This window comes from Clupea harengus, chromosome 19 (genome assembly GCF_900700415.2).
Source record: "Clupea harengus chromosome 19, Ch_v2.0.2, whole genome shotgun sequence".
NCBI lineage: Eukaryota > Metazoa > Chordata > Actinopteri > Clupeiformes > Clupeidae > Clupea > Clupea harengus.
Genome location: NC_045170.1, coordinates 13128621 through 13149602, shown reverse-complemented (window position 1 = coordinate 13149602; position 20982 = coordinate 13128621). Strand labels below are relative to the sequence as shown.

At 42.9% G+C, this 20982-nt stretch overlaps 4 protein-coding genes across 6 annotated transcripts; 2 read left to right on the top strand and 2 right to left on the bottom strand.

The window, feature by feature from the left end:
- Positions 1–2227: 2227 nt before the first annotated feature.
- Positions 2228–8126, bottom strand: prcc (proline rich mitotic checkpoint control factor). Its single transcript, XM_012818264.2, has 7 exons — positions 7097–8126; positions 6952–7002; positions 6092–6580; positions 5563–5640; positions 5079–5225; positions 4319–4384; positions 2228–3922 (listed from the first exon to the last, which is right to left on the bottom strand). Exons 1-7 carry the CDS (start codon positions 7418–7420, stop codon positions 3836–3838), a joined length of 1242 nt encoding a protein of 413 aa, XP_012673718.1. The 5' UTR covers positions 7421–8126; the 3' UTR covers positions 2228–3835.
- A 338-nt stretch (positions 8127–8464) lies between these two features.
- On the top strand, positions 8465–13218 carry mrpl24 (mitochondrial ribosomal protein L24). Its single transcript, XM_012818267.2, has 6 exons — positions 8465–8568; positions 11278–11470; positions 11564–11659; positions 11978–12081; positions 12419–12549; positions 12721–13218. The coding sequence occupies exons 2-6, from the start codon at positions 11288–11290 to the stop codon at positions 12855–12857; spliced, it is 651 nt and encodes a 216-aa protein (XP_012673721.1). The 5' UTR covers positions 8465–8568; positions 11278–11287; the 3' UTR covers positions 12858–13218.
- Positions 13219–13704: 486 nt separating this feature from the next.
- sf3b4 (splicing factor 3b, subunit 4) lies at positions 13705–17062 on the bottom strand. Its single transcript, XM_012818265.2, has 6 exons — positions 16956–17062; positions 16056–16184; positions 15265–15807; positions 14736–14924; positions 14179–14328; positions 13705–14009 (listed from the first exon to the last, which is right to left on the bottom strand). The coding sequence occupies exons 1-6, from the start codon at positions 16987–16989 to the stop codon at positions 13846–13848; spliced, it is 1209 nt and encodes a 402-aa protein (XP_012673719.2). The 5' UTR covers positions 16990–17062; the 3' UTR covers positions 13705–13845.
- A 146-nt stretch (positions 17063–17208) lies between these two features.
- naxe (NAD(P)HX epimerase) lies at positions 17209–20956 on the top strand. 3 transcript variants are annotated; one of them, XM_031586444.2, is made up of 7 exons: positions 17209–17230; positions 17864–18041; positions 18519–18627; positions 19002–19112; positions 19387–19497; positions 19766–19913; positions 20233–20956. In XM_031586444.2, exons 1-7 carry the CDS (start codon positions 17224–17226, stop codon positions 20433–20435), a joined length of 867 nt encoding a protein of 288 aa, XP_031442304.1. In that variant the 5' UTR covers positions 17209–17223; the 3' UTR covers positions 20436–20956. The 3 variants fall into 3 exon arrangements, with proteins under 3 accessions (XP_031442304.1, XP_012673720.1, XP_031442305.1); XM_012818266.3 differs by lacking the exon at positions 17209–17230 and adding an exon at positions 17270–17356; XM_031586445.2 differs by lacking the exon at positions 17209–17230 and adding an exon at positions 17379–17477.
- Positions 20957–20982: the final 26 nt, after the last annotated feature.

Here is a 20982-nt window from a genome sequence, read left to right as displayed (position 1 = left end):
TCTTTTTAAATCATGTAAACATTTTGTTTCATGGATTTCAGCATTCATCTTACTGTCTACTTCTTTTTGCAGGACTGTGATGCCAATTTCATTTAAACTGTATGATGTGAAACACAATGTCCTTTAAAAAGCCACTGGTGAGCTTCAGGGGCAATTCAGGTAAAAACTGCAAAAATACATTAGAAATAAAGAAGGCCTCCAGCGTTGCAGGAAATGTAAAGGACATCTTTAAATAGTGGAGGGGGCCAATGCAACAGCTCAGAGGAAACCAAGACTCTATGTGAATCAAACGTTACACACAAGAGGACAGAATCATTACTTAAAAGTCTTCCAATTTGCATAGACTAAACTCAATTTATCCACAAGAGCATGGTCATTTCATCCAGTCAGACTCTTTGCATAGGTTTGCCTGAGCAGATGCATTAATTACGTGCGCCATACAGTGTGGCAGCATGGGCGATCCACACAACAACTGCGGTCCATTCTGAAGCGCGGTGCTGGAATCCGGGCCTTGGGCTTTTTTTTTTGTTCATCGTGTCGCACCCACAGAGGCTGGTCTGTCAGGCCCCTGCGGTCTCTTCTAGTGCGCGCCCACTGGCAGCGCAGTGATAGCCAGCAGGAATGCAGGGAGTGGGCAGGTCACACTGTTCGTGCCCTTGTGCTTAGAAGACGCGGGGCTTTGTTGTCCTGGGAGGGAGGTCAAGGAGGAGTGCAGTGGAAGACAATGGCAGCCATGGAGCTAAGCTGTGGGGCCTAGTGTTGCCCATAGCCCCCCACTTTGAGAGGCATGTGGCGTTTGGGCCAAATCACCCACGGGGCAGCAGTAAGATCTTTTTCTAGGAATTGTAGCAATGAGAGAGTGACACAGTGCAAGGGAAAGGGCCATGTTATTCTGCATTAGAGGACAATGTACAGAAACCTTATTGGTTGGCATGACCTTTCCATTGCCTTCCTCCCTTAAAACTGCCAAAATTACTCGAGAAGACTTCCAAATAAAGGTCCATTGACAAAAATATGGGCTCAATTGATTTTAGGAAATAATGGTCTATTCATGGAAAGTTGTAAATAAGACCAACAGACACACCTGAGCCAATAATGGTGTAAATCCTTTGAAAAAATTATTTAATTATGGAAAGTTAAAGAGCAGTTGGTACATGTCCTATATATTTAGCAGCTTTAATGTGTGTAGAAGAGAAAATAGTTTATTGATATGAGGCACTGGTATTGATATGGAACAGCATAAGATGTCATTGATATTTAAATGCAACTGCCTACTCTGCTGGCCAAGTTAACAGAGGCATATTTTCATTCTGTGTGAAAAGCGCACTGTTGCAGCCGATGAAAAAGATACACGCATTCTACCGTCGTTGTAAACATTCCGTTGCAAACATCTATCGGTTTTGACGTCATGAAATTCTTTGCCTATGGCTGGCAGAAGACGAGGGTGTGATATTGTTGTAAAGCTAAACAAACGGTCGCATTATATACATCTCTAGCAGAGGAAAAAGTTTTGCCAAGTGTTGATGGAATCATTGGCTTGCTACCATGGTGGAATTAGCATAGATTTGTTTGTCCGCCAAAGGGGACAATATAAGGACAGCGCTTGGCTCACTGAGCTCATATGTTACAAAAGCTCTGTGTGTGGCCTTTGCTAAAAAGGGAGGTGATTTGTTAGCAATAGCTTTTCACTTCACTCTTTTACTTTTCTATCAAATGACTTTACAAGCTAATGATTTTAACCAGATTAGTCAGGACATTGTGTTCTTGTATATGGAAAAACACATCTTGTGAAGCCCCCCCCCCCCCCCCCCCCCAACTTGCTTTAAAAAGAGCCTCATCAAGTCCAGAGGGCATGGACTTAAGTCACTATGAATACATAATGTACTGGCACAGAGCCAAGAGGATGACTATATGAAATCTATTTTCTAATTGCCTAGCCAATAGGTTAATGTATGGACTCTGTGGTTTATGTTCTGCATCAAGCCAATAACTTCTGGGTCCATCTCCCTAGCGGGATTCAGCTCTCTGGTTTAGTGCACCCAATGGCTCTGAGGTCCAGGAACAAACAGCTAATAAAACACACACCAGGTCTGCAGTAATGGGACTCTGTGCTTCATAGACTGCTACAAATGACGACGAGAGGAGAAATGCAACGTTGCTTGCATTAAGGCTTTGAGTCATGAGCTTTACTGGTCGCCTCCACTTCTGCTGGAGTGAGAGAAAGGCGTAAAATATGTGTGCAATTTATTTGAATACACAGGAAATTCAAGTCATTTTATGACTTTACATGACATTATGTTTTATCTAGGGCAGTGGTTCCCAAACTTTTCATGGCAGGCCCCCCTTTGACAATGACAAAATAAACAGAGGCCCATCAGCTGTTGCATGGTTTTTCTTAAACATTTGTTCACAACTTCAATAACTAGTTCAATTTAAATACATTATCAGTTTAACCTTTTTTATTTATTTTAATGGAACGTTTTTCCTTGGGTGGGTATCCCATCTAACATAAAGGCTAAACGGTAGGCCCTGACCATAAGTACAAAGTAGGCTTTAAACTCATCACCTAATAGTTTAGTTATAGGCTACTTCGCTGGTTTGTCCTTCCTTCCTCCACCCTCAATCCACTCCAAGTTTGCTGTGACTCTGCGCGGGACAAATTAAGACAGCTTCTGCTTTGTCTGCAACACACTTCTGTACATACACATCTGGGACCTGCAGCGCTTGACCTAAATAGCACTAAAAGCTGCTCGCTAGAGAAATATGGGGTTAAGTGCCCTGTCCACGGGCACACAGTGGAAGCTAATGAGGGAAAAGAGTGCTGCGTCTTCACAAGCCCCATACTGAATCCAAGAAGGCCCCGAACGAACACCATTTTATTTCCGCATCTAGGGTAACAAGCCCTCAATTTGAAGGACTGGAGAGTGAGAAGACATAAGTGCCTTAACCCAAATACAACAGACATGGGGGAGGAGGAAAGTCATGAAGGGATGCTTGGAAGTGTCAAAACAAAACTGATGGACAGACACATTTAAAATAGCAAGAGGCTGAAAAACAGTCCCTACACTCAAATTGTGATGCCTGTGCAATTTTATTTCATGATAGCCTATGGTAATGGTGACCAAGGGGGGAGGACTATACAGGTATGATTTTAGTTTGGTTTTATGGTCTGAGTTTCATGTTCACAGGCACTTGTGAACAACAACTAGTGCTAAAAATGGATTAGCTAAAAAAACAAGTACAGCAATCTGTCTTCACACCATAGGGTATTCTAACTGGTACTGGCCGCCCCTTGAACCTTGGTTTGACTAACATTGCAAGGTCTCATAGAGGGTTGGTCGGAATGGAGAAGGGGTTGAAGCATCAAAATATTACAGGTATCTGCATTGTGCAAAATAACATTATTCAACACGAAATAAATGACATCATATGGTACCTTGGTTTACTGTTCATTCTTATTTACAGAGGTGAAGTTTATATGTCAATTACAAGGACGTGGGGGAAAAAAAAGATTTTTATCTTTAAAATATGCCATTAATTCACAGTCAACAACTTCTCTGATGAGATGATTGATTATGGTCAAAACCAAGCGAAAACTGACCTCATTGTGTATTCACAATTTGCTCCTTGGCCGGGTAAATGGACGCACAGTACACACAGAAGAACAGTTCCAACAGACAGACCCTGGGGGAGGAAGTGACTCAGAGGTGACTGAGACTAACCACATACAAACAGTGCATGCCTCCACTAGCCTACGCAGTGTCCCACTCTGTGGAGTGAAAGAAAGTGGAGCAGTTTGAGCTGTACGGGGAAGACCGCCGAGGCCTCAACATCCTCAAAAGCCGTATTTAGCTTGCGTCTGCCTGCGAGTCAGCTTGTTGTCGGACCAGGAGTTCTTCAGTTCCAGTTCTCGCTCCTTGGCCTGAGGTCGACAAAAGAAGCGTCATCAATGACAATACCAGGCGTTGACAGGCAAAATGTTGTTTGAGGTCAATCTAAGATGGACTGTAATCAAATGTACTCCAAATGACTCCAGATCCAGAATGATCAGAGAGAATACGATCACTCTTTCACTCCTTAAGTGTTTGATGAATAATTTCATCAATCATGCCATAGAAGGCAGCTGAAATTATTTGCAAAGCTGAGCTTACAAGCTCACTACCAACACAGCGAGTACCCTCGAACAAAACATCATGAAGGTTTTTTTTGTTTTCTTGCTTACAAGAACAGAGTTTTAACAATGTTTTAATTGCATCCCTGCTTAAAATACCTCCTTTCATGAATAATAAGAACACCCGAGACTTGGTTGTGAACTTACCTGGTGGATGAGATATGTGATCTGGTGTTTGCGCCTCTGCTGTCCAGTTGGTTGTCCGCCCTTTTTCTAGAAAGCATACAATGGAGACAGTCTTAGTTTTGATATTGACAAGAAGGAAGTTTGTTATCAACACCACGATACTCCTGTACACCTATATACCAAGGGCATGTCTGAAAGCAACTAATCTAATGTTTAGTGAAAATGTAGCTCAACACGTCCAACCTATCTCCCTACTTGCACTCTCCCTGCCTGCACTTCAATCATCGGCTATAGCGGCCTACAGCTGATTATTTTGAAAAACTAAATGATGAGAGAGCGGAGGAGGCTGGTGGAGGGGGAGAGCAGGCGTGGGGTCCCAACCTGGAGCATCGCCCAGCCGGGGCATTCGGGGCTGTAACCCGAAGAATTTTTTTTCATTGTTCCAAATCATTTTCGACTTTGAGCGGTTTGTCACTACGTAACGGTACGTCATTAAAAGAAGACAGCTGTGGTGTAATTTTGTATCTTCAATGAACAGAGTGTTGCATTTTATCAGGCAGGACCATTCAGAGGGGGTTTGACAAAACAATACTAAGAAATACTCGTCTTATTATCGGACAGGTCTATATTCAATTGATGGGGTTACTATGCCAAACACTAGCTCCCACAGTCCATCAGTGTGAGGAAAGAATGGATACATGCAGCTTTTAGGGTGAAAATGCTTCCTTCTGTTCTGGACATTACAGGGAATGTAGGCTGCTCGGTCATCCTGACTCCTCACCTTGCTGAAGGACGAGCGCTGCTCCTTCTCCTCCGTTATGTTCTTCGTCATCCAGTTCTGTGCCCCGCTGAGCTGGTCGTCCCCCCGAATCTCCAGGAACTTCACCTCCTCTTTGCCCTGATTCCTTTTGCCCTGCAACCGCCGGAACTACGACAAGAGCACAGGAGCAAGAGGTTCAGGGTGATTGATTCAGGAACTCAGAGACAAAAAACTGCGACCCAATTATCTGTGATGTTTGTGTGAAATTACGCAATATTTATGAATAGATCATTGACACATTTTTAATAACTTTGGTACTCAGATGAAACATATCGTGTGTGCTGAGGTAAACATGCAACCCAATAGATATTCTCATCAAGTCACACTTAAAATCCAAAAGCTAATTATCTAAAATCACAAATAATATTCGGTAAACATATCCAGCAGATTTATACCGATGGTGTTTTCTCAATAGACAAAAATGAGAAGTAGTATTCTTCCTTACTGCCTCATCATCAAACAGCGAGGATGACCCAGCCTGCTCAGGCTCCGCATCTGGGAAGTATCCACCAGCATAGTAGCCCTGTTGATAGGACAGCACATCAGTATGAAGCAATACTTCAAAAGTAAAAAAAACAATCAAGCCTAAAAATGAATCCTCATGAAAGCTGTACAAATGCACATGCCCGCCCGCCCCCCCCCCCCCCCCCCCCCCCCCAACACCATATGTGAAAATTGGTCTTCAAGTCACTATGGGTGTGTATATATTTGAGTATGTATAATGGCATGGGGGATGGTGACAACAGTTTAATCCCAGGCTTAAGAAGGCCTAAAACGCATGCCATCTGCTGGCAGTACAAATGATAGCAGCAACCCAAACCAATCTCATCAAAGGCAAGAAAATGTACAAAATAAATTCCTTTAATGTGACATCGGTGCCCAAAAATAATGGGAAACTATTAGTTCAGAGCTCAATATGGCACTCACACACTTATGTGACACATATTCATTGTGGGAAAGGACCCATTTCTTACCTCACTGGTAGGCTCCGAGCCTGGCTCCCCGGCCGGATCCTGGTACTGCTGGTAGGCTGCGTCCTGCTGCTTGACGTCAAAGTCAGCACCTTCGCCTGAGTAGCCAGGCAGGCGGGCACCGAACTGCAGGGGGGCATTCTCTGTGCCAGGCGGAAGAGGTACGCCGGCGGGGACCACGCCATCCTTAGAGACCAGCAGGGGAGGCTGTGAGCTCTCCCCCAGAGAGAAGTAGTTCTCGGGGGCCAGCTCTTCGTCGCTGCCCTCCTCTTCGGCGGCCATCTGCCGTGCGAGCTGCATGGCGGCAGACTTGGCCGCGGCCTTGATTGCAGAGGGCGAGGCATTGGTGGAGCTCGACAGGCTCTTGGGGGTGGCCGCCTGAGTCCGGGCAAGGGCAGCGTGTTTGGTGAGGGAATGTGGCACTAATGGACGGTGGGTCTCTTTCACTACCATGTTTTTGGGTTGGGGAAGCAGAGAGGAGAGTCCACTGCCCTGAAAAAAGAGAATGGACAGATCTCTTTAATACTGATACAGACTATATCTTTAAATAAAATCAACCAATAATCTAGGAAATATCGTCTACATTGACATTTTGGCATATAATAAGGTCATATATTAGAATTGTTTTCCAATGCATACGGCTGTGACCGATGCTACTACTGTTTCCTTAGACCAACTACATAACCCGATACTGTGGCCTGTCAACACCATGGTTCACAAAATAACCATCGATTTCTCAACATTCATGCGTGAATTTCCAAATAAACATGAAGCCATACTTGCTTCACTGTGCATGAATTTTGCGTGCATCCAAAGTAGGACAGTATGAGTAAACAAACAGCTTTTGAAGCCACTTAATTTACCTGAGTTTGAATCCTCTTTCTCTTCTTAGGTTCATCCTCGTCCGAGTCAGACTGTTAAAACAAATACTGCGTTAAAACACTGCATAAAGCAAGTAAGCCTGATATTCTATTCCCCACGAAGAATATGTGTTTGCTCAGTACTCACGTCAGCGTGCTTTATGTCTGGAATGGTGATTTTCACTGGCTCTGTCCGCTTCTTGGGCTTGGGCAAATCTAGTAAACCTTTCGTTTCCAAGTTGCTTTGAGGTCTCTTGCTAAAACCTGGCGTTGTATTTTCCGACCCGTGGTCTTTAGTAGAAAAGTTACTTCCCAAACTTGTACCTCTAGCGGTACTCTGCTGATGAGCATTCTTCGGCGAGGGCAGGATGGAAAACAGCCCCCTTCCAATTTTGCTTTCTGCTGGACGACTAACGGGCTTGTCGTCTGAATCACTGTCAGAACCGCTACTTCCATATGCTACTAAAGACATTGTCGCTATTAGACTTTGTCTAACTGCAAAAACATATGTTTTAATGCACCTAATGTAGAGTCAAAAGGTTTGACCTTACCTACGGGCACGTTTACCCTATCAGCTATTTTCGTGATTGACCTAAGTGCAACAGGACACGTTTGACTAAATGCTACTATGCGACCATCATGTGCTTTTATACAATCCGATAATATGCGTGACAGTAGATGCTTTACTGCTGCAAGTTAACTTAGCTAAAACGATATGATAACTAAGCTGGCTACCAAACAGTTAGCAACCAATGGAATTAGGGATGGTTGCCGTTAGAAAAACACACCAGTCCTTGTTTGTAGAATCGTGTATAAAGCTCAGTGCGTCCAAATATTTAACTTGTGCAAAACTCTACAGTGACCAGGTACCTTTAAACGCACGCAGCTAGTTAGATGAATACTGTAAGCTGAATTAACCAACTTATAGCGAGCTAGTTAGAAAAACATTAGCAAGTCATGTCAGTCATGCTAATTCTGAAGCCAAAAAAATACATTACAGCGTCTACCACATCTATTGCTAACAACGTCCAATGTACGAAGAATTACCCTGGCTTAGATATATTTCAGAACGAATGCCCTTTTAGTTAGCAAACAACATTCCTTGTTTAGGCCATCCGAGTTTCAGCTACCCGACCAAAATGGGACACTGCTTGAAAGAAGCAATACAAACATTTCACAACCGGGTAAAAGTTGCAGTCAAAGTAAAAGTCCACTATAAACTGATGTGAATGGTTAAAGAAAATTCGCACAAGCGTATTCATTGCTTTTGTTAGACATGTTGTCTCATAACAGCTACAACAAACCCATTTCTGACATATAACACAACATGGTATGGATATACTGAGTTTTAGTGCTATGCTAGCGTTTATCTACTTCAATCTTATTATGCACATATTTTAGAATGAGGAAATTTGTCATTTAATTTTCGAAATTACTGCTTGTATTGCAACCACTGCCGACTGAGTAACAACAGAGCTCTTGAAGGATTCAAGAAATGATTTGGTAACAAAAATATTCGATTCATTTCTTTCACCCGGAAGTAATACTTGAGTCACGTTCAATCGTGCTCCTGGCTGACATTGAAGTGCAGCTCTACCAACTGGACTGTAAGATAAACTAGTGAGTACATTATATTATTGGGTGTTTAGTATTTTTATTGCAATTTTTATACAGCATAGGCTTTTAAATTATTTTCATTAATTTGTTGAAGTGCAGCTGTTAGTCTCACCTAAGCAGATATAGGCTAACAAAACAATTAGCGAGCCTACGATTTTGAACCATGCAGATTGGGGAGACATTACCATCTTTTCTAATTCAGTTTAATACTATCCTAATATGTGGATTAGGATGGGTCAGGTTGTCTATTCATTTAGCGTAACGTTCCTCTGGGGTCGAGAACTCCCGGTCTGCACGACATATTCTGCCAAAGCAAGATCACTTGTGTCAGTTGTGTGAAAATAGTGTTTGAAGCTGGACGTCATATGTTGCTAGATCTCATGTAGGTCAAGTGTTCTGTTCTGCTATTCATTATTGAACCAGATTTATTTTGTCAATTTTATTTTCTGTGTTTTGCATCAGTAAGGGTGAGGTACTGACGACTCTCTTGTCATAGTAGTTGGAGAGCCAGGCTTTTAGTATTCAGGTTTTAGTATTGAGGTAAGAGGTGAAACGGTCTGCTGTTAGTCACATAAAAGACTACTGAAATACAGAATACATGAAAGGATAAAGTCTTTGTCTTGTGTCCATTAAAGAGCTCCTGAAATTCCTGGGCTGTAGGGTTGTTTGAATATAATATTTCAAGCTGAAGTGTCTTTAGATTAGATTCAACTTTATTGTCATTGTGCAGAGTATAAGTACAAAGCCAATGAAATGCAGTTAGCATCTAGCCAGAAGTGCAAAATAACAGTATTATTCACAGATAAGTGCAGGCAAGTAAATAGATAAGTGTATCTTACACTATGTTCATTCTTGATGACAGTGACAACATGCAGATGATTATGTAGTGTACAGAGTTAGAAAGGGTATGGCATATATAATGGTTGTATGTGTAATACAGACAAAATGTACTGTACAATCTAAATGATAGTAATCTGAGCAACATGAGAGGTTCAGCCTGTGCAAGAATGAGCAGTGCAAATATAAAAGTACTGATACAGCGATGCAATGAGTGAAATTGCTTAGCGTTGTGGTGTGGAGTTCAGCAGTCAGGGAAGAAGCTCTCCTTAGCCAGCTGGTGCAGAAGCAGATGCTCCTATAACGCCGGCTGGATGGGAGGAGAGTAAAAAGTCCTTGGTGGGATGCATCCTTGATCATGGTTTTCACCCTGTTCAGACAGTGTTTATAGTAAATGGCAGTTTTCACCACCTGCTGGCTGGAGTGCTTTAGGGTCTGATGTAGAGCAATTGCCATACCACACTGAGATGCAGTTGGTGAGTATGCTCTCAATGGTACGGCTGTAAAAGTCCACCAGTATTGTGGGACAGAGGAGAGCTTTCTTAAATAGGACCTATTATGCTTTTCAGTTTTTCCCCTTTCCTTTAGAGTGCTTTATAGCTTATGTGCATGTAAACAGTCTGCAAAGTTACATAGCCCAAAGTACACACCAGAGGGAGTAACTCTCCCACAGAAACCACTTTTTCTCAGCTGCCTGAAATGCCTCATTGGAATTCCATCCTTTTGTTTTGTCACAAGATGATGCAATCTCGTAAACATAATCCTTATTGCCCACCTAGCTGACCAATTTCAGCACACTGGGCTCATCAGTAGGGGGGCTTAAATACACAGGAGCTCTAACAGAGTGTTTCAGACAGAGGGTGAATAGAGATGTACAATATGAGAAAAAGAATGTGTTTTTGGAGTATTAAAGCATGTAAATCTATTCTAGTAGACCCCAAAAATAAAATTAGGAACATTGAAAATGAGTACAATAGGTAATCTTTAAGACTGCAGGAAGTAAAGGCACGGCGGTCCTTCCTTTTATCAGGATGGAGGACTTCAGGTACCAGGTGAGATCATCTGAGATGTGGATGCCAAAGAATTTGAAGCTTGAAGCACGCTCCACTACAGCTCCGTTGTTGTAGATGGGGGGCATGTGTGTGGCTCTTAGCTTCCCTGAAGTCCACAATGATCTCCCTGGTCTTCTGTGTGTTAAGGGCCAGGACCTCGTCCCTGTAGGCCGTCTCATTGTCCCCTCAGATCAGGCCTACCACCGTGGCGTCGTCTGCAAACTTGATTTTGGTGTTAGAACCATGCACCATGAAGAGGGAGTACAGAAGGCGGCTCAGCGCAAAGCCTTTGTGGCACTCTGGTGTTCAGGGTGAGAGTGGAGGTGAAGAGGTTGTCTAATTTAACAGGTTGGGGTCTGTTCGTCAGAAAGTCCGAAGTCCAATTGCAGAGGGATGTGCTAATACCAAGCTGGCTAAGCGTGGGGATCAGCTTGGAGGGGATCAGTGTTGAATGCTGAGCTGAAGTCAGTGAACAGCATTCTGACGTTAGAGTTGGGACTGTCCAGGTGGGTCAGGGCAGAGTGAAGTGCCGTGCAGATTGTGTCCTGTTCACCTGTTGGTGCGGTTGGCAAACTAATGGCGGACCAGGGTAGTGGGGAGACAGGATTTCAGATGTTAGAGAACCAGTCTCTCAAAGCAGTTTGCAATGATGCATATGCATGCATACACACACACATTTTATGCTGAGAAATGTGTCTTCCTAAAAGGACAGATGTATATAGAATACACAAAGTCAGAATGTGGAAATCTCTAGTCTTCTTTTATTTCCTGAAGTTTGTGTCATGTGCTTTCCTAATCAAAGTGTTATTGTTGCCCTCACAAGGACGGATACAATGAGGCTTACAGCCTTGTTGTCCATGGCTGCGAAAGCGGCCTTCCCTCGCGACTACCGCTACGGGACAAGTAGGCCCTGGACATTTCCTGCAAAGAGACGAAACCCACCTGGGCTACATAGGAGAAAGGTTTTTGTGGACAACATTCCAAATGAGAACTGGTCGGTGTTCAAAGGCGACACGGTACGTTCCGCAACAAGTCACAGTCACAGACCCAGTCAACAGCACTGCCAGGAAAGCTTGATCTGACTAATCCGTCTTTGGTGTTTCATCCAGGTGGAGATATTAGCTGGAAAGGACAAAGGAAAACAGGGCAAAGTGGTCCAGGTGTTCAGACATCGCAACTGGGTCATTTTGGAAGGACTCAATGCGGTAAATAAAACAAGTAACCATCATGTTGATATGTTTGTTTATATCTGTGCTGCAAGGTTAGTCTTTCAGTCGTCATTCCATGGAATACTTGTTCAGTTCTATGTGCCAGGATTACAAAAAAGTGTTTGTGAAATCTGAATCTGAATCATATCACAACTCTCCGTTGTATATGTGAGCATGTGAACTTTTCAATCCCATGATGTTTTCTTGAGAATGAGAGTTCCCAACTTTTTGTGGGAATTCGAATTGAATGAAATGTGAGTATACTGTTGAGAGGGTTCGTCTACATGTAACACTTCTTTATGTGGTTCCCTACAGCATTACAGATTCATTGGAAAGACTAACGATTACCGAGGCACCTACATTGCCAGTGAGGCTCCCTTATTGCTAACTCAGATTTCCCTCATCGACCCCACTGATAGGTAATATTTTTTTATTTATATTAATATTTTTTTCTTTGAATCTTAACTTAACAGCATCAGAACATAATAAGTGCGGTTGGTGTCTTGATCTTCAGGCCCCGGTTTTGGAACGTAAACATGAATTTGTAATCCCGTTATAGAATTAACAGTCTTAAATATAGGAGCCTGAGATGGTCACCAATTTAAAAAACAAAAGAAGTAGAAAGCCTCATTTTACCTTTTTGAGTGTGTACAATATCTTCATTCCTACTGTCTCACATAATTTCACACTATATGTTTAATACAACATATGATATGTTGGCTGAGTCTATTTCTCTGGTCCATCCCCACTCAACAGGAAACCAACAGAGGTAGGCTGGAGGTTTACAGAGGAGGGGGAGAGGGTACGCGTGTCCACCAGAACAGGACGCATCATTCCTAAGCCCACTGTCCAACGGAGTGATGGGGTCGTCCGCGAGCAATGGAAGGGTGAGCCCAAAGTGTTTGGGACGTCTCCCTTTCAGTCATATTTGTTGTCTTTTCAAGTGACTCGATTCCACTAATAAGCATCCTGTTGCCATGAAAAGCCTTTGAATCTGCATTAGGTGATACGCAGTGGAGAACATATTAGTAATACAGTGCCCTCTCCTCCTCCTCCAGATGGACCTAAAGACACACCAACTGAAGACGCACTGCTGAAGACCTACACCCCATCTTTGAAGACTCTTGAAGAGGAGGTCATGGATGCCATGGGAATTAAAGAGGACAGAAGGAACCATACCTCGTACTGGTATTGATGAAGCTTGCTCAAAGATCAGACTGGCATACGCATCTTCAGTTTCAATTATCAGTACGACCAGTTGGACTATGTATTTATACACGTTCTGTTTTTTTTTTATACACAATTTTGTGCATAGGTGGGTCTATAATGATTTTTTGCTTACAGTGGTTTGTAAGCTGGTTGTGTATGGTCAAAAAGCCTATCATGATGGACACCCCAGAGTGTGTACACTCCACAAATTTGGGCCCAGCAGCAGTGGCATTAAATCTGTGGCGAGACCCACGATCCAGTGTTTTTTGCAGGATTTACAGAACAGAAACATTTGAACATTCACCCATTTCTGTTGCAAATTACAATAAATTCCATCTTAGACATGACCTAAAATTGTCCCATTCACATTTGTCTTGTTTCATACAGTTTTGCACGTTAAAGAGAATTCTTCATACTTGCAATTTCATAGCCTTGTTGTGGAATGACACATCTAGAAGTGGCCTTATCTGAGGTCCTTGACTAACAAAGAGAAGACACAAATGCATCATCTAGGTACTTTGATATGTAACATGGGCACAAGAGTGCCAAGAAGGGTAATGTTGTTTTAAGATGCCAGTAATGTCAACAAATACTCAGGATTACATTTGCCTTTCACTATGTGAGCACCCTAAATTCTGTATATGTTTGAGAACCAACTGCAATAGCATTTACAATGATGGGGTCGTACATGCAGCTGGTTCACTCTACACACCAAGATTGTGGAGATTCTTAGAATTATTTTCTGCTGTGTGTTATTATGGGTTATCGTTACTTTTTTTTAAGAGCTGGTCATTATAAAGCAACTCAATATATATATAAAAGGATCCCAAAAGTGGTAGTAAAAACCTTTATTCTCTGTCCATTCAGAAAGTGAACAGTGAAAAAAATTAGATACAAAATAACAATCAAGCTTTTTTGAAAATGGAAAAACCTAGGAATGAAAATAAAAACATGATGCTCCTGACGGTTGAGGTTTAAGGGGGCATTGGCCTCATGGGCCCCCGGGGTGGCGCAGGGGGCCGTGGGGGCATCGGGGGACCCCTCTGGAAGCCGAATGGAGGAGGCCGGGGAGGGCCACCCGCATAGCCTGGAGGTGGCATCGGAGGAGGACCTCTCATGCCTGGAGGCATTGGTGGTCCTGAAAGAGATAACACACTCAGTACCAACTATAAATGCTGCCAACATTCTTCAAATTAAATTCCACAAATCAAACTCAGTACTGAAATGTACTGCAAGTCAACACACGTTACAGTATGGCAATGCAGGAGTAAGGTTAGCGGTTAGTCCTTCATTGTTGCTGCACTTACCCATGCCGAACGGCCCTCTGGGAGGCATGCCCATGTGGGGTGGGGGCATTCCTGGCGGAGGAGCCCTGTGCTGGTTGGAGCCTGGAGGACCCGGTGGTGGAGGCACCATGCCCGGAGGAGCAGGGGGAGGCATGGGCATCTGGGGCATGGCTGCAACAGAGGGTTGTGTGGACCAGAAATGTGTTAAACTTCCTTGAATGATTCAAATTAATTGTATTTGGTTTATTTCAGACTACTTGCCTGAAACTATTTTGAGAATGTGTTTTTAATTAAATAAAAAGTTGAACACTAATAGTCAAATGTTAGCTTTATATTAAGTTCACAGATTATAGTTTGACACGGCAGCAAAAACATTGTAGCAACAGCTAATTCAACTTAAGAGGACACTACATCAACATTACCATGTTCCCATGTAGTTGGTGCTAACACAAGTTATGACCATCATTGCTACCTTTTATGTCATGACTGAAAACATTATCACAAACACAAAACTCTCAAGACCCATTTTACACCCCTGTGTACTAAACACACAGGCATGTAATATGGTGGTTGCTTACCATGGGGGAAGGGTACATGGCCTTGATGGCCTTGATGGCCTTGATGTCCTTGATGTCCTTGATGTCCTTGATGTCCTGGACCTCCTCCCTGTCCGCCGCCTCCGTGAGACATGCCCATGCCAGGTGGCATCCCGGGGGGCATGGAGAAGGGTGGAGGAACAGGTGGGACGGCACCTGGCGGAGGCATACCTGCAAAACAACAGGAAATCACAGGCTTTCCTCAGTATACTGGTTCACTGATAAATATGAACAGCATAAGTCAAAATATTTTACAAACAAAACGTTACAGGTAGGATGTCTAATGAATCTGCAACAAAGGTATTTATTGCAAATGACTGTTTGTGCAAAGGATGCCATACGGACTTGACAATTGGTAGCGTAAAGATAGACAGAAATGTCACAGTTTCTCCAAATTCATCTGTTGTGACTTTGCCTATCTTCAAAGCACAGCTCAAATACAGCTTATCAGCACTCTGGATAAAACTCAATTGACCGTATCTACATGCGAAACCCAACAGCCCGAACTCACCTTGCATGGACATGCCTGTTCCGAGAGTCGTCATAACCGGGGTGGGAACTGAGGGTGGCGGCGGGGCATCGGCAAACAGCTGATGCGGCCGGTCGGCCTGCGAGAGCGGGTTCTGCGCAGCCAGCAGCCTCTCGGCGGCCGAGCCGTGCCTCTCGCCCTTGGAGTCCTTCTTGAAGGCGTAGGAGACTGTGATGGGCCTGTTGCAGAGATACTGGCCGTTCATGGCCTCGATGGCTGCGTCCGAGGCGTCAAAGCTGGCAAAGTTGATGAAGGCGTAGCCCTTGGAGTTGCCCGTGTCGGGGTCGCGCATGATCTTGGGGGTCTGGAGGATGACCCCAAAGGCGCTGAAGGTGTCGTACAGCAGCTTCTCGTCGATCTCTGGATCCAAATTACCGATGAAGATGTTTGCACCCACGTCCAGGTTCTTGTTGTGGGCCGAGGCCTTATTGACACGTATAGGCTTTCCATAAAGCTTTATCATGTTCATGATCTTTATGGCGTAATCTGCATCCTCTTCGCTAAGGAACTCCACAAAGCCATAACCTTTGAAAAAATGAAATAGATTGTCAGTTTTATAACAGATTGGCAGATATGACTGTCACAGATGCAATAGTTACAATCAGTTATGACTGCATTCACCACGAAAAAACAGCTAAACTGATGCTAGATCATCTGTGATCTGCTACTAAATGCATCAATGTAATGTAATGTAATCTGACATTATCTCAAAATTAAGTACATTTTGAATTATTTCCTGTGATGACAATGATCACCATGTGTGCTATATTTACCTTGGTGCTGTCCTGTGACCCTGTCTTTGGGCATGTGTGTGTTCACGACGGGTCCTGCTTGCAGGAAAAGCTCCCACAGGAGAGGTTCGGAGACCTTCTCGTCCAGGCCACCCACATACACAGTGGCATCTAAAAGATGGTGATGATGGAGAGACCAGATATAATTATTCACAGTTCATACAACATGCATTTCAATTTGATACACATTACGAATGTAGACTACAAATGAAGAAATTACTTTTTTAGAGTGCGAGTATAACTCTTTTCTAGAGTTTTGAAATGACAGATGCTTCAGAGAGGTTTACAGTCTTGAGATCAGTGAAAACATAACCATAGCCAACCAGCTATTGTCAAGTTCCAGATGTGATCAAACAAATGTTTAGCCAGCTAAAGTCACGATAGCAATTTTCCATTCCTACAGATGTTCAAAAGAGGTTCTCCTGTCAATTCAGGCCTCCTCTCAAATCGAACCTAGCCATCAAGAGTGACCCCTTAAATAAAAACATTTGAACTGAACTAACTTCGCTGGTGAACTTCTGTTTCATGCTGCCACCAGGTGTGTGCACGAGTACTGGGCTCGTGACATTCAAAATTAAAGATACATTCATAAATGTAATAAAACTTGCGGTTGTATGGAGTGAAAAATCACGCCAATGATTGCCAAGTTAGACAACTTTAGTTACCGCCAAAGCTACAGAAGATGCATTGTGTGAAATGAATGAACGTGTCTCCCTAGCCAGCTAGCTAGGTGGTGCGGTGGATAGTTCCGACTAGAACGTAGTTGTTTGCTTTCACCCGTGCTTCGTACATGGCAAAATGTACTCATATGCTGAAATAAAAGCCCATACCATTACACTGAACAACTCCAACGATTAAAAATATGTTTGGGGAAATAGTTACCTTGATTACGCTCCGAAATTGGCCCCGCCGCCATGTTTGAGACGGCTTGCTAACAGCGGAAGTAATTTGGTCTTTGTCTTCTTTGTCGGTGGACAAGACCAAAACAGTACCATTCAAACAGTCTCCATCTAGTGGACTGGAGTGAATTAAGACGCTGACAACCTTTTAAACGAACTGACAAATGACGCGTTGTAACGTTTATGGAGGCACCAGGGGAAAAAAACGAATATCTAAATATTAACAAGTTATCTATTTTGAAACAGTCCACATGAGAGGTACATTTATGCTTACATCACCTTTCAAAAATGCTATTATTTTGATATGTGTGACCCGGAAATTAATTAAAAGTTCTTGCAAAAGGAAATAAGAGGGCAAATTAATGTCCACTGTGCAGCTTACAGGTTAGTTGTTTCTTTGCTTATTGTCAGAGGTTACACCAACCATGGCTGGATTTAACACGGCCGTAATTGCAGTAGAATTAATGTAACTAAGCACCAGACCAATCAACTTGTGGTGTTAACTGTAAGGACAAATCTAGCTCGCAATCTTTTTTTAATGGAAGGCCTGTGTTTAAAAACGACAGGGAAGTGTGCTATACAAATCGAGATAATGTGTCTGTTATTACGTGTGTGCGCTACTTTCTGTACAGCTGTCCTCCGCCCTCCACATTATCATGGCCATCCACAGTTGTACTATTTTACCAGTTAATCATGGTCTTAACTTGCCCAAAACAGTATGTGCCAAGGGCCTCCCTAGCACTACATTGATGCAAATAGAATTAATGTTATTATTATTTTACATCATCTGAAAAAAAACTGTATGCGTGAAATGTTTTTAAAAAGTTGGAGAGGACATTTTCATGGTGACCTGTGGATTGTCCATTTCAGTCATCTTTGATGTGTTTCTAGGTGTGAAGACCAAGTGGATGTTTGGGCTCCGTACCCTGTTGGGAATTGGTTTCCTTGTGACATCACAAGGAGGCAAGGTCTTATCGCAGAGGGCATGCTCCCTCTCCCAGAGTCTCACACGCACAGAATTGCCCTGTAGAGCACTGCACAGCATGGCACACCCAGTGAAGTATCTCGGGTAGGAATCATTACAAACAAACTGCCTCAGTTTTTCTTGTGGTGGGGTTTTATAGTGAGAACATATCCTGCTGTGGGCCTTTTTCAATGCCCAACACAACTAGGACTGAGTGCATGAAGCCCCTGTCTATCCTCAGCAGCAAATGGCTCTTACCTATTATAATTTATTGTGCCCACTATCCATAACACACTACAGATGGGTGTATTGTGGCGTGTGGTGGTTGACAATAGCTGGAAAAGTTAACAGGATTTACAGTTTACAGTGCTGAAGAATTCTAAATGTTTATGAAACCCAAACTGTGTAATTACTTGTCACTGACTTTCTGCAGTAAGGGTAAGTGGAAACAAAGTCAAATCACATGTGGCATTCAACGCAAAAGTCCCTGTAAGATTACCAAAACAATCTCAAAATAGGCCACACAGCCAGTGGGCCACGGGTCTGGTCTAGATGAGAATGCCTTCTGTTGTTCGTTTACAGACAGAAAGAAGCTCAGGGTATTGACGAGGAGCTCTTCTCAGACTACAGCTTCAGTGTGGACCAGCTCATGGAGCTGGCCGGACTCAGCTGTGCCACAGCTGTCGCCAAGGTGGGACACACACTTCAGCTCAGGGAAGACACAAACCAGCAAACCTACAACCCCCTTTTTTTACTCTGTGTGTCTACATGCTTGTAGTGGTGTCTTTGTATTCCAAATGGCCATGGCCTCATCCTTCATCTGCCTTGATTGCCAAGCTCCTCTGGTGTCATTTGTAAAAGACTGTAAAGTACAGCAGATTGTTCTACTTTATGACTGCAAAGTAGTTCTCTGATTTTTATGTTTTAGTTTGCATTTTATATTTTACTTGCATTTGTTTTTTTTAATCTAGCAAAACTGAGCACAGAAACCTTTAATATAGCACATAAAGCTAGTTCATATGAAATAATAAATAAAATGGACAGATATTCCTTTTCCTTCCTCAGGCCTATCCTGCTGAGTCTATGGTGAAGGCAAACCCCACTGTACTGATTATCTGTGGCCCTGGAAACAATGGTGGGGATGGCCTGGTCTGTGCACGACACCTTCAACTATTTGTGAGTAGCGTTTGTCTTGATTGACCCTTAGAAGACTGCCATGTTTGATTGACCTGGATCAGCAATGATTCATTACTCGGTATTAGCTGAGGAAGCCTAATAAAGCCTATTGTGTCATGGAATGAATCAAGATGATTAAAATATTTCAATTATATAATAATATACGTTTTCAGTAATATGAGTGTTTTGTTTTCAAGGTGGCTGGTTAGGATTAGCATTATCAAGTCCCTGTTCTTGTAAGAGTGAATGTGTGAAATGTATGTGTATCCCACAGGGCTATGAACCTACTATACTGTACCCAAAGAGGCCGAACAAACCCCTATTCAACAACTTGACCATCCAGTGTGAGAAGATGGGAATTTCCTTCTTATCTGAGATGCCTGAGGTATTACTCCATCAAGACATTCAAACACACATGAATTGGCTAGCTGGGCCTCTTGGAATGTTTGTGATACATGAATGAATTAGTTTATTCACCACCATACCATTTTTCCGTAGTATCATTGGCTGACTCTTTTCAGTTAGTGTACCGTCCACCTCCTTACTCAAATCTATGCCCATAGTTGTAGGTCTGATTTGAACTGATTTAACTGAACAGTTTTGTAGCCGCGTGATAATTGGCTCTGCCTGACTATATCCCTCCCATCCCCTAGGCTAAGATGATCGATGAGGCCTACAACCTAGTGGTGGACGCCATCTTTGGCTTCAGCTTCCAGGGTGCCGTACGTGAGCCATTTGGTGCCATTTTGTCCACACTGAAGAAGACCACTGTGCCCATTGCCAGTGTTGACATCCCCTCAGGTATGAAAGCATTTATGTGAAATATAGGAAAATCCAAATAAGCTATGCATATTGTAAGAGCAGTTATGGCCATTTAATGGTCAAAAGTAGCCCTTAAAATGTATGTATATATATATTAATCAAGTAATGATCGAAACATGACTTTTGATGGTATTCAGTGGCCAGATATGTGTATTCTACACAAAATGTGTATACATTAAATACTGAATAGCAATGATCAGCCTTGAGGAACATGAAGTACTACTAGATTAAATTAAGTTGCATGTTTGTCATTGTACATGAAATCACCTGTCTCTCCCATTCTTCCTGTGTTCGAAAGGTTGGGACGTGGAGAAAGGCAGCCCCGACGGAATCCAACCTGACATGCTCATCTCCCTCACAGCCCCCAAACAAGCTGCCTCCCAGTTCAGGGGACGGTACCACTTCCTAGGGGGGCGCTTTGTTCCCCCTGCCCTAGAGAAGAAGTACCAGCTCAACCTGCCCAAGTACCCCTCTACTGACTGTGTCTACCAGCTCACCTGAGCGCAGAGGGACTATAAACAGTGTCAAATTAGTCCTACCGAGTCTGTTCTACTCTACGGTTGGGGTTGAAATCAAAGTTTTTTTCTCTTTTGGATGAGTACAATGTAAAGAGCAAATAATGTCATTCTAATGAGTTATGTAGCTATGTAAGACTTATTTCCTTTCTCCAGCTGTTTTGTCTGATATCCTGATTGTACAAGTAGTTCATTGACACTAACTGGCCTTCAGATTGCATTCTGTGACTGCTGACCAAAGACATGTGCCAAAAATAAAATGGAATCTATCTGCAAGAGACATGATGGAACTGTATAGCTAATGCTCTAAGGTTGGACTTTAAGACAGCTACTTTATCGGAATAAAAATAGATACACGGTCAGCAGTATTTGTTAAATATTAGTAGATGCCCAGCACATCTGATTGGTCACAGTGTTATCATTTTCACCCTGCACACACAGAAAGTTATGCTATGGTTGTTTCATGAAAAATAGTCTTCCAGAAGAATAAAGATTGTGTTAAAGGTATAGATGGAAAGTTGATTCTAGGTTAA

Excerpts from the sequence above, each read along its gene's own strand:
- naxe (XM_012818266.3), top strand. The coding sequence starts at position 17,335 with ATGTCCACTGTGCAGCTTACAG. Across the intron at positions 19,113-19,386 it reads CACGACACCTTCAACTATTT|GGCTATGAACCTACTATACT; the intron begins GTGAGTAGCGTT and ends TGTATCCCACAG. Across the intron at positions 19,498-19,765 it reads TCTTATCTGAGATGCCTGAG|GCTAAGATGATCGATGAGGC; the intron begins GTATTACTCCAT and ends CCCATCCCCTAG.
- sf3b4 (XM_012818265.2), bottom strand. The coding sequence starts at position 16,989 with ATGGCGGCGGGGCCAATTTCGGAGCGTAATCAAG. Across the intron at positions 14,925-15,264 it reads AACAGGCATGTCCATGCAAG|GTATGCCTCCGCCAGGTGCC; the intron begins GTGAGTTCGGGC and ends GTTGTTTTGCAG. Across the intron at positions 14,329-14,735 it reads CCATGTACCCTTCCCCCATG|CCATGCCCCAGATGCCCATG; the intron begins GTAAGCAACCAC and ends CCTCTGTTGCAG.
- prcc (XM_012818264.2), bottom strand. The coding sequence starts at position 7,420 with ATGTCTTTAGTAGCATATGGAAGTAGCGGTTCTGACAGTGATTCAGAC. Across the intron at positions 6,581-6,951 it reads GAAAGAGGATTCAAACTCAG|GGCAGTGGACTCTCCTCTCT; the intron begins GTAAATTAAGTG and ends CTCTTTTTTCAG. Across the intron at positions 3,923-4,318 it reads TCACATATCTCATCCACCAG|GCCAAGGAGCGAGAACTGGA; the intron begins GTAAGTTCACAA and ends TGTCGACCTCAG.
- mrpl24 (XM_012818267.2), top strand. The coding sequence starts at position 11,288 with ATGAGGCTTACAGCCTTGTTGTCCATGGCTGCGAAAGCGGCCTTCCCT. Across the intron at positions 11,471-11,563 it reads CGGTGTTCAAAGGCGACACG|GTGGAGATATTAGCTGGAAA; the intron begins GTACGTTCCGCA and ends TGTTTCATCCAG. Across the intron at positions 12,082-12,418 it reads CTCATCGACCCCACTGATAG|GAAACCAACAGAGGTAGGCT; the intron begins GTAATATTTTTT and ends CCCACTCAACAG.